The sequence below is a fragment of the Balaenoptera ricei genome, chromosome 9 (assembly GCF_028023285.1).
Source record: "Balaenoptera ricei isolate mBalRic1 chromosome 9, mBalRic1.hap2, whole genome shotgun sequence".
NCBI classification, from domain to species: domain Eukaryota; kingdom Metazoa; phylum Chordata; class Mammalia; order Artiodactyla; family Balaenopteridae; genus Balaenoptera; species Balaenoptera ricei.
Window position 1 is genome coordinate 78068590 of NC_082647.1, and position 12549 is coordinate 78081138.

The window sequence follows — 12549 nt, forward strand, 5'->3', positions numbered from 1 at the left end:
TTTTCCTTGGACCATCTCTGTTGAACCAGCTGGAGTATCTGTTACCGACCAGACTCCTGGCCTTTACCAAGACCCCATGATACAAAGGGTGGGGCCTGGGAATCTCCATTTCAGAGAGTTTTTTTTAAATATGCAAATATTGGGGACAACTGGCCTATGGGTACACTTAGTGGAGAAAAGTTACTGTTTCCTTTATTTTTATTATTCTGACTCCCACTGTATGTAGTTAATCAGATACAACTAAAATTGGTCTCGTTTGCATACAGCAATATGTAAACATTTCTCAAATGGTGAGTTTTCCAAGTTGTCCTTAACGATGTTCTTTCTTCCATGCCTGCTTCTGAGTTAGGCCGTGCTTTTCTATCTTTTGAGAGCAACTGCTCAGATTTTAAAACCCTCTAACTGATCTTCTTTCTGCTATCAACCACCTTAGCTGCAGTCAGGGAGCTCACTTAGACTCCAGAGTGATGTGGTGTCTCTGCTGCTCTCTCGCCAGAGAATTCACCCTGAATTAATATGGCCGCACCTTCAAGGTGACTTCTTGGTATTGCATAAGGTTAAGAGTGTCATGTCACTGAATCCCTGCTAAGAGTGCAGTGCCAGTTGGATTTGGGATTTGGAGAGTGCAGCATAATAAGAATGGCCACAAATTCTTTGAGTGGTGGAGTCTGCCTCCCTCCCCTTGAATGTGGGTGGGCTCTGTCATGCTCTCTGGGTCCCACGTGGAGAGACGTCCCACCAAGGCACCACCTATGAGAGTGAATCACTGTGGACCCTGCAGATCAGTTCAGTCTCAGCTGACACCACAGAAGGACCCCTGTCAAGGCCTTGCAGAGCAGGTGGACTGCTCAGTCAAGCCCTGCCTGAATTCCTGACCCACTAGATCAAGAGAGATAACAAAAGGGATTTCTCCTAAGCCACTAAATTTGGGGGAAGTTTGTTATGCAGGACTAGATAACTAAATGTGTCTGTGCGGGGGGGTAACTCCGTTGCTATACCGGCTTACTCTCGTCCATACATGGGGTTTTTGTTTTTACCTCTGGAGACACTAAGTCAGAAAACCAGAAGCAATACCAGTAACAATAATCCATTGGAATAAAATGCCTGCAAATACTTAACCAGAAGAACATAAATTATGTACAACCTAAGAAAAACATATGCTGTACTTAATGCAGAGCATTTTAAGGATTTTTCTTGATTCTTTAAACAGCATACTTCCCAGTATTTAGGAGGGAAATGGATATTAATTGAGCTGAATCTATAATGGAGGAAACAGGCACTGAAATATTAAACCAGTTGCTTAAGTTTTCATCATAGTGGGTCAGTAACGCGTTTATACATAGAACTAGATCCCATAGGCAAGTGGCTTTCAAATACGTTTGACTGCAGTTCATAGAAATAAATATTTTACCTGAACCTGGTACCCATATGTAAACTTGAGCAAACTTGGTGAAATACTACTTACCCTATTACATATGATACACTCTAAAATACTTTATCCTCTTCTCTTTTATTTTTATATTTTTTATTATTATTATTTTTAAATGTCCAGGTCAGTTTTATTTTATTTAATTAATTAATTAATTAATTAATTAATTAATTAATTTGGCCACGCCGTGCGGTATGCGGGATCTTAGTTCCCTGACCAGGGGTCGAACCTGTGCCCCCTGCATTGGGAGTGCGGAGTCTTAACCACTGGACCGCCAGGGAAGTCCCTCTATTTCCTTTTTTTAAAAAAATGCTGGTCAAACATGCTAAATAAATTTCATGACCCATTAATGGATTACATTCTACAGTATGAAAAACACTGCCCCAGACACTAACCTTCCTGGGACCAGGGATTCTGTCTTATTCACCGCTGTGCTTAGAAATTTCTGGTGTACAGAAGGCATTCAAGCATTTAATGACTGAATGAATTTCATGACAGTGGTTCCAGTTTATTAAAATGGGAAGGATACTAATCACAAGTCAGGAAATCCAGTGTCAACTCTTGAATCATTGCATATCCTTGAGAAGTAACTTCTCTTATTTTCTCACCTATAAAATAGAACTTGTGATATCTTGTACACATGGGATAAAATGAGCCCACAAATATTAAACTATCGTGAGTAAAAGATAAAGAATTACAAATAAAAGATCAATGGATTCGTTACTTATGCACTTTGAAATGCCTAGAGATACCACTCAAATACTTCACTTTGTTACTTTACTGCCACTTCTTTAATTTGGATTAATTAGAGGAAAATTGTGGGGAAAATGAGATCTAAATTTAGACCTTTTTAAAGAAAAAAATTAAATTTCACTGAGTAACAAAGTAGTCCTAAAATGTTGGGCTGGATAGACTCGTACCTTGAAGTATTAGTTGGGCCACTAGCAGATTAGATACTGAGTGACAGCTTAAGCAGGTCCATGGCAGTTGCAGTACATTGTTTTTGTGTAAATGGACATTTCTGAAATTCTGAGGGGAGACTTGATTGGGTAAAGTGTCCTTGTTAACTCTTCAGGAATTTATTAATTCCTAGTACCTACATTAGAAAATGCCACCATATCTAAATTACTGAGGTTTGGATGTATGTGATCTGAAAAATGTCTGGGGAAGACTTAGGGACTCTGCTAAATTGTTTTAATAACAGCCAAGAGCTCTAAGCTATCAACAAGACTCTTTCTGCCCAGAGGTAAGTCATGCTGCATAGCCTAGGGTAATTTTCCTTTTGTTCTCCCTGGAAAGTTTACCAAGTACGTAGTTCATGGGAAATTTCCCGGCTTGTTTTCTAGATGAAGTAGCACAATAAGGTGGTTTGGTGCCCTGGCTTTGAAATCAGAGAAACTGGCTCTTAAGTTCTGGTTCTGCCACTTTCAATACGTGTGACCTTGGGTAGATCTCCAAGAGCTGTGAGCCTTAAATAAGCTATATCACGTGTGCACACATGTATGGAGTATTTAGCACAATGCCTAGCACAAAGGCAACAATAAATGATAGTTCCTCTTAGCTGTATTATTGTTGTTTTTATTAGTTATTAGTTATATGCCAGTTCTTTCTGGTCTGGACTAGCTAGCTTTTATAGTTCAGCTGCTAGAAAAGAGATTTGTTTGCTCAAGAAATAAGCAGGTTTCTTTAAGGTTCAAGGAAAATTATTTCACAAGTTTTACCAGGTCCTGGGACTCAGCCCTCGTGACACCTGGAAATTTAGCTGAAAATGCAGTAAGGTCTCCACCTCTATAGCAGCTGAGACCGAGGAGTGGTATACACACAGCGCATCACTGAACATGTGCTGTCAGCCATCAGTCTTCCCTTTGTTTGCTAGGAAAAGGGCAGCCCAATGAATTGTGCACTTTGTTGGAGAAACTGGGGCACTAATGCGATTGCTCACTTTGTGATGCTGAGCTATTTCGAAGTTTCCTTTCTAATCGGCTCGGGGCAAAATTGTGAAGTAGTCATTTGTCTCTGTCACTTCCAATCCTCCTTCCCCCCACCCCCCTTCCCCTTCCTCTCCACCCCCCTTCCCCCTCATCCTTCTGTCAGTGAATTTCTCCTACTTCATACCATAGATTAGCTGAAAATTGCTTAAAAGATTGTCCCCTTTAGCTACGTTTGTGCTTTAGATGCCTCTAAAGAATTAAATGATTCTCCAAGGATACTGTTTCAGATATTTGCAGGCCAGGAGGTGAGAGAATTCTGGCTGGGAGTTACCCTGGTATCTTTCAGTTAGCACTGCCTTCTCAGCTGAAAAAAACATTGTGTCTTTGTCTTTGAAATAGGAGGAAGATCTATTCTAGCATTTTCCAAAGTGTATTCCATGGGATGTGCAGTTGATTTTACTGTGATCAATTACTTTTAAGAAACTGTAAATAACAAAGTGAAACAGGTTTCTCTGCTGTAGAGATTCTTAAAAACCTTTATCATACTCATGTCAAAGGAGGTGCTTTGAACTTCCAAGTGGGTGTTTAGGATGTAGCATTTTCCACCTTATTTGATTATCTTCCTCTTCTAATTTTTATGAAGCACCTTCAGTATCTATGTGACACAGAACATACTTTACAGAGCACCAATCTAGTCCAACCCTCTAGGCCAACTAAGGAAGGAAACAGTAAAGTGATGTGCTCAAGGTTACCTGTTGACCTAGTTGCAAAGTCAGGACTAGAAACTTGGTTCTCTGACTCTACAACTTGGTCAAAAATCCCATTTGTGGTTATGGATTTAATGTCTGTCATCCCTGCTAGACCGCATACTGCCCAAACTGAAACTTGACCTCTTCTGCTTATCACTGTATCCTTAGCACCCAGCACAGTACCTGGCACACAGTGAGCAAACCAGCACTTACTAAATTGAATTGAGATTGATTATGGGGATGGACATGTGTTGTCTGTTGCTGTCTATGTCTGTTGCTTCTCCTTCTAGCCTGCTCCCTACTACAGTGAAGGGGTCAGTGTCAATTTCCATACTTACACTGAGAATACGTGGTCCCAGTTCCACTGACACTGAACCTGTTCAGGTGCAGTCTGTGTGTGACCACGTTCTTCTGGGGTTGAAACAGGATGATGTGCACCTTGGGTGCAAACAAACAGCCCAGGACCACGAATCCGCTCAGGCTAACCGAGATGCACATGGTCGTTGTCTGCACCTATAAGAAAAGATTGCCTAGTTAAGTGTCTTGACTATAAATTCAGTACAGTGGCCAACTCAAGAGAGCACTGAAAAAAGAGCAAACTGAAAAAACCCAAATCATCCACAGTTCTGTTCTTATTCTAGCCAAACCAATACAGCAATTATATTGGATCTTCTGAGTTTGGGATGCACATGGAAACATTGCTTAGGATTTGTAAGCAAACGCTCTTCGTGTTTGGTGTCCTGAAGGCTTGCCAAGACTTCACACGGATTTTCTTGTTTTGTTTGTTTTCTTCTTTACTTTGTATAAAGATATTTCTGCAGAGCCACTGAAGTCAGAATCTTAAAGAGTCAAATATCAGTATTCAATGATGAAGTGACCAGATAACTGATAATTTGAGTCAATCAACTTGGCTTGTTTAAGGTTTACTATATTATGAACAAATCTGGTCCTGTTTCGTATTTCCATTTCTTTTTCTTGCTGGGAGCTCTGTCAGCTCTTGGTTTCCCTACTCAACACTGGGGGACATTATCAACTTTCTTCTGGGGTACCTATTCTTCTAATTATTTCATTAGCATCTCTCTGGGATTTTGTTACATCAGGTGCTCACTGTTCCGTCTTTCTGTTCTCCAGGCTTCTATGCACCCATCCTTGACAGAGAATTGTCCCTTGCTCCCTCTTTGCTTCCCCTGAAAGCAAACCTCAGATCTAGGTTTTATCATCTCTTCTTTTCATTCCCTTGCCCGCACTCTTCATCTTCTCCGCTCTCCTCATTTATCCTGGCTTCAGCTCCCATAGATTTTCTGGAAAATCCCAAATTAGATTCTACATATTTAATCACTTTCAGTATGAAAAATGGAAATTAATTATTTCTTCTATCAGTTTCTACTCAGAGTAACTATGGTAAATCCTAGAGTCATTTTAGAGTTCTTTTTCCTTTTTCCCCAGCCGATGCTATTACCAGATAGCAATAATTTCTCATGCCCTAAAGTGTCTAACCTTACTCTGTAATCAAAGGAAGCTGAAGACTGAACAGTTAACTGGAAGAGCCACATAACTTTAGAAGACTTCTTTCTGTTTTGGATTTTTAAAAAATCAGGTTACGCTTGTATCATAATTCTTCAGACTCTGGTTTTACTTTAATTGCTGAAAGTAAATCTCTCCTCACTATCTTTTTTTTTAAAATTTAATTTTATTTTTGGCTGCGTTGGGTCTTTGTTGCTGTGTGCAGGCTTTCTCTAGTTGCGGCAAGCGGGGGCTACTCTTCGTTGCGGTGTGCGGGCTTCTCATTGCGGTGGCTTCTCTTGTTGCAGAGCACGGGCTCTAGGCGCACGGGCTTCAGTAGTTGTGGCTCGCGGGCTCTAGAGTGCAGGCTCAGTAGTTGTGGCTCGCGGGCTCTAGAGTGCAGGCTCAGTAGTTGTGGCTCACGGGCTTAGTTGCTCCGCGGCATGTGGGATCTTCCCGGACCAGGGCTCGAACCCGTGTCCCCTGCATTGGCAGGCGGATTCTTAACCACTGTGCCCCCAGGGAAGCCCTCTCCTCATTATCTTAAAGCTCTTGCTCCCCTAACCACTCCAGGGCTCTCCAACTTGGTCCCCAGTTTCAGGCTCTTCTCTCTTTTGTCAGCTTCTCAGAAAAGTCTACTATCTAATTCCATGATGGAAAAGCCTTGATAAATCATAACTATGTTATTTACAGCAAGTCCATTACTGACGTAATTTTTTTTTACATATATGTATAATATGATATTAGAACTGTGCTGTTCCTGCCTCGGTTTTGACCGTGGTGCCAATGTGAAAGCTATCAGATATCCCAGTGAGGGTGAGACAAGTTCAAATGTGCACATTTTCAAGAAAACCTTCTATAACTTTGAAACTCCTCACATACTTTAAGACATTACAGGGAGAGGAGAAGGGAGGCTTCTGTGAGGAGATCTTGCCCAAAGCTGTGCTGTGAATTCCACGCCCTCCACCCTTTAGGGGGATTGTGTCCATCTCTTTGCTTAAAGCTTACAGGGGAGGGCGTCACTGTGGCCCTTCACAGAAGGTCTGAGGTTTTTCTGTGGTTGGGAGGATGCCCTGCCTGAGAGCCTGATTCCTGTCTGGAAAATCTAGAAGGTGAGAAATGGCTAGTCACTTTTTTAGCAGAGCAAGGACACTTGCTGATGTATTGAGATAGTCCTTTACTCTAAAAATTTATCAAAACAAACGCTGTGTGAGTGGTATGCCAGCCAAGATGAGCCATTGTGGGTCGTCTAGGGCCCACGTGGAGGGGCCTGGAGTCCTTCTCAGAAGGAGGCTAGAGGGGCGTAGCTCGATGTCCTGGGCCTGACTGTGACAACTCAGAGTAGCGAATTGCCAGCCAACTCACTCAAGGACTTGTGGGAGAAAAAGGCCAGCAGGACCTTTCTGATGATCAGGTGAAAACACCCTTTAATCATCTTCCAGGTTATGCCAAGGGTGTGTCTTTAGCCACTGCGGACTTAGAGATGATAAAGTCATCCTGTTATGTAAGAACCATCCTACTTCTTCCTTATTACTCTCTAACCGGGCCTGAGAAGGAGATAGCAACTGGTGGGCTGGGGAGTGTGAGCTGGGAGAAAGGGGAAGCAGCTCCAAGGCAGGCCAGACCTCAGGAGAAAATGATACTGAATGTTAAGTCATGATATGATTTGATAACTACGTAGGACAAGGCATTTGAATTTCCTACTAGAGACTTTTTTCCATTGAAAATGATTGTAGGACCTTATGTCACCTAAGGGCACACAAATTCACGGGCCTACCAAGGTCATGAGAGTTTTCATTCATTGATGTATCCCCAGCACAAGGATGGTGTCTCACGTAAGGTGAACGGTCAGTGTTTGGATGTATCCACTGGAATTTCCATCCAGGGGTGGAGGGGTGACTAATCTCACTAACTACTAAAGGGACACTGGGAGGCATAACTAAAGGTGTGTTTTGGTCATAGTTTATGCTGCATATTTTTCAGTATACCTGTTTTAAATTTGATACCTTTTAATTTTTTTCAAAGCCCAAGTATCAGCCTCATAGTTTCAGTTGCCCAGTTCCCTCTATAACTCACACTATAAAGAGTCTGTATTTATCTTTAATTATTTGTCCTGTGTCTTTGAACACTCCCAGTGCATGCTGCTTTGTTTTCATCTTCCTCAAGCTCCTAGAAACACTTGACATGGTTAATCACTTCCTGGATACATCCTTCCCTCACTGGACAGTTCCTTGTCTGAGTTACCTTTGCTGACTTTTTCTCTTCTACCTGAATTCTAAGTGCTGGAGTGTTTCAGAACTCAGTTTTGGACACTCTTCTCTTTACCATCTCATTGAGTTCCGTGGCTTAAGTACCTCCTATGTGGATGATATTCATATATGTAGTACTAGTTCCAACTTATCTTCTGGGCTTCCAGACCTATACATTCAACTGCCATCTTGGCATATTGTTGTGGATGTGTAGTAGGCAAATCAGAATGAACATGTAAGCAGAACTTGATCCTTTCCTCCGAGTATCAAGTATCTCCATTTAAATGACACCAAATGCCACCCACTTGTGCAAGCCAAAAACCTGAGAGTCGTCCTTCATTTTGCCATTTCCCTTACACCCACACATCCAATCCAATATCAAGTTCTGTTGGTTCTTTTGGAAGATAATCCTTTATAGTCTCTTGGGCTTCTGTATGTCTTTCAAGCAGTGGCTCTGACTGCCTTTGTTCTGGACGTTCTTTTCAATGGTATTTTTATAGCAAAGAGCCCTAGAAGATAGAGGTAGTGCCTGTGGAACAAAGGACCAGCATATCACTCATTAGAAAAGATTCAGGTTCCCTAATCTCACTGTTCCTCCCTGTAATGCCACCACTGACTGTGCCGTGGTCACGGTGCCCTTTGCATAGCCTGTGGGAAGGGGGGCTCAGGGAGCCAGAGCCGGTGCGGAACTCTGGCTACTGCTGTTGCTTTGAGTCATAAAGTCCTTTTTGTCAGCGTCAACAAAACTGTGGCAGGCTAACATGTTAAGTTAGAATCAGTCAAGTAAAATCTCAGACTCTTCGGTCTTTGACAGTCGTGACGGTGAGATCGGAAAGGCTTTCTCAGAGAGGAAGAATGAGGCCCTTGAGGGCTGATGAACAGGCCTTGAGAGAAGTCCATGGGGATCCGCAGCAAACAGGCTGACCAAACTGTACGGCCACCCAGGCAATAAATAGTGCTCCACTGTATTGCCATTAATGAAGAGGATTTGGGGAGTGGGTCGCAGGCTGAGTAACAGGAAGTAGATTCAGATAGAGCTGCTGAACCTGTACTGAACTTGTTGCTGACTCAGCTCTGGGGGTGGCGTGGATTTCCTCCCTATTCTGATTCAGGTCCTTGGTGGGCAGAAAGTTCTACTCTTTTTTCACATAAAAGTTGCAGGGACAAGCACCTACACTGACCCTGAAAAGAGAAGCCTTCAGAGAAGCAGAGACCAAGTGAGTCATTTGAACTTTGGCTGGCTCCCTTGGGAAATGAGGGAAGAGGGCGACGAGTGCTTGTGAAGGAAGAATGGCAACAGCTTGGCCCTCTTAGGGCTCATCCCTTGCTATAGTCTCTCACGCCAAACTTAGATCCATTCTGAGATGACGAAAGTCTCAGTTTTTTACAGTGGAAGCTGGCTGCAGAAAAGGAGCTTTGGTCCTCTCTGTCAGATTGCCCTGAAACCCGATAATGCTCTGGGAAGCCATAGATGAGGCACTGACTGGTGTTTGGGCTCTTCCTGACCTGGATTGGGTTTAAAATGCTGACAAAAGTGCTGCACCGAAGAATGAGAGGCTGACGCAAGGAAATCTGAACGAATTCTTGCAGTCAGCTGCAGCCCTGGAAAGCTTGCTTAGCCCTTATGCTAAAACCAGGCAAGACGCTAAGAGATGTTATCACGATGAGACAGCAAATGCCCTGGATTAAGATGAACTCCTTGAAAAAAGTCGCTGCTGTCTGTGCAAGTCAGTGGCGAGTGAGCTGAAATACACCAACCACGTGGCCCAGGCAGATAGCTACCCATATCTGGCTCTGGCCTCCGAGTCAAGGGGTCCCCAAAGTTGAAATGAACAGTGACAGTAACGATGATGTTGCCATTCAGTTCAGGGTTTTGGGTGCTCAGAAACATTGGACCATTGTTCGGTTGAGCCACGCGTAGCTGCCGCATGCTGGAAACACAGAGCAAATGTGCCTTCCTTCCTGGCATGGAGATATCCATGCTGCCTGATTCCTCCCTTACTCTCTCCATCCTGATTGTAGCTGCCTTAAGAAGGAAGGAAGGATAGGAACAATGTCTCCCCATCCCCAAGGGTGGCTGCCATCCGTACGCACCAGACCCAGTATGCTGGGAAACTCTGGGGAGGGAAGAACTCAAATTTTTATGCTCTGTTGGTTACAGACAACCAAGTCACCATCCTACCCAGACCTGTTAGGGAGAAGGCAGGGCTGGGAACAGAATGAGGCAAATGAGGAACTTGCCTGAGATACACCTTTAAGGAGGCACCCAAAACTCAGTAATCAAGACAAATAATATTTTATTGCAGTATTTTTAAAAAATAAAAATTCATGCTAAAAGCCTACGATGAACACAATACCAACCTTTTAAATAAGGATAAGGTCGGTAACAGTGCTGGGCTGTGATGTATTCAAAGTGAAGGCAAAAAGAAAAATCAGCGACACTGATCTTATCATGATGACTGCTCATGCAGGTGTTATCGGGCCCACTCTGCACTGCCTAGTGGAAATTGGGACTCGCGGAACCTACACAAATGCTGATGTTCTGGCTACAGTGGTGGCTGCGAGTAATAAAAGTCCTTTGTCTCTGAGTTAGGAGTCTCATGTCTTCTGTCAGCATCCCCGAAACTGTGGCAGGCTAACCTGTTAGATTGCAGGATGGATTAAAAACCCTTCTCGGTCCTTCACAGGTTCTGTCTCCGTCACTGACATCCTACCCTTGGCTCTGGCCACCATCGTCTCTGACCTATCGCAGTCACCTAACTGCTCTCCCCACCCCTGCTTTTTCCTTTCTGTCATACGTTGTCTTTAGCAGCTTGATTTTTTTTTTTTTCCCTAAAAATGTGAGATCACAAAATATGAGATCATTAAACTGCTCCACTTAAAAAGTATTTCAGGGCTTCCCTGGTGGCGCAGTGGTTGAGAATCCGCCTGCCAATGCAGGGGACACGGGTTCGAGCCCTGGTCTGGGAAGATCCCACATGCCGTGGAGCAACTAGTCCCGTGAACCACAACTACTGAGCCTGCACGTCTGGAGCCTGTGCTCCACAACAAGAGAGGCCGCGAAAGTGAGAGGCCCGCGCACCGCGATGAAGAGTGGCCCCCACTTGCCACAACTAGAGAAAGTCCTCACACAGAAGTGAAGACCCAACACAGTCAAAAATAAATATAAATTAATTAATTAATTTAAAAAAATGTACTTTAAAAAAAAAATGGCTAATTGAGGCTCTTCCTTTAAAAAAAAAAAAAAGTATTTCAGTGGTTTCTTTTTCCATAGAAAACAAAATCTAAACTTTTTGCTATGGCCTATAAAGTCCTGTGTGGTCTAGCTGCCCACCCTCCCAACCGCCTACCTCTCATATTAACTCACTCTTCCATCTACTCGTTAAACTGTAGCCAGATACACCTTTCTTTTCTAAGGCATTTTTGCCTAGGGGTGTTTGCGCTTGCTGTTTCTTCTGTCTAGCGGGTAGAATTCCCCTGGTTGGCTCCTTCCCATCTTTCGGTAGGGTATTATGAAATAGGCACTAGTAGGGGTGGCAAACAGTTTTTGAAAGAATGAGATGTGATACATTTCTTTTAATCTTCAAAATAGTCAACATGGGAAAATTGAAATTTCTTTGCAAGTACTTAAACCTTGTAAAAATTCTAAAGTCACCTCCAAGTCTGCCTAGGCAAAATGCTTTGCCTGCACCAACCCCAGTAAGAATCCAGCATCTTGATACCTAGAGTACAGTCCTTTGCCTAGCAGCATCTCCATCATCTGGGAGCTTGCTAGAAATCCGGAACCTTGGGCCTCATCCCTTCTTACTGAATCAGAATCTGTAGCAAGATTCCCAGGTGGATGCGCCTTAAAGTTTGGGAAGCACTGCAGTAGCATAACCCCGCCCCCTTCCATCATAGTACTCACCACTGCATGAGTTATCCTGAATTTTCACTTGTTAATTATTTACTCACCATCTCTATCCTCCTCTCATTCCCCACCAGATTGTCAGTTATAAAAGAGGAGGGGCTTGTCTATGTTGACAGCTGTATCCCCAAGGCCCATAATAAATGCTCAGATACTTTTGGAAGACATGAATGAACAAAATACTCAGTAATTACCGTTTAAACTTTTTATGGTAAACTTTCCACCCAAACATGACCTAGTTTTTCTTTACACCATTTGAACTATGTATTGGATCCCTGATGACCCGGTGTTTGATTCTTATGCTCTCTGGGATGGTTTTGTTGTGATACAGAAGGAGGCAGCCTGGATATTTCTCAAAGATCCTTTGAATTTTTGGATTCTTGCCCAAGTTTTTGCTTGCTCTGTCTTGATGTCTCTTACAGCGTTGACTAGTCTTGCTTGTTCTAGGCTTTACTCCTACAAGTCCATTCTTCATATTAAGGATAGATAAGTGTGTGATTTAGTAGGAAAGGCATGGATTTGGATCCAAAAAACTAGTCCTACTATCTTTTAACTGTGCCACCTGGGAAGTTAATTGCCCTCTGACTCTGTTTACTCATCTTTCTAATGGATAATGAAATTCGCTTTCCAGGGTGCTAATGAGAATATGTGAGCTCATGTATGCAAAGCACTTAGTAGAATAAGGTCTTGGAATTCGGTCAAGAAGACTTAATTCCTTTCTTTCTCTCTTACCTTAATCATGTCACTTTTTGCCCAAGTGAACAACCAACCAAAAGAAAAC

At 42.9% G+C, this 12549-nt stretch overlaps 1 protein-coding gene across 2 annotated transcripts in view; it reads right to left on the minus strand.

Moving 5' to 3' along the window:
* GRM3 (glutamate metabotropic receptor 3) overlaps window positions 1-12549 on the minus strand; it is a 104342-nt gene that overhangs the window by 9953 nt on the left and 81840 nt on the right. Inside the window, exons 4-5 of one of the 2 annotated variants that reach the window (XM_059932863.1) lie at window positions 4448-4622; window positions 1958-2037 (exon numbers count right to left, since the gene is read on the minus strand). In XM_059932863.1, coding sequence (XP_059788846.1) covers window positions 1958-2037; window positions 4448-4622 — 255 coding nt within the window. Of the gene's footprint in view, window positions 1-1957; window positions 2038-4447; window positions 4623-12549 lie in introns of those variants that run through there. The other variant, XM_059932862.1, reaches the window with a different exon arrangement.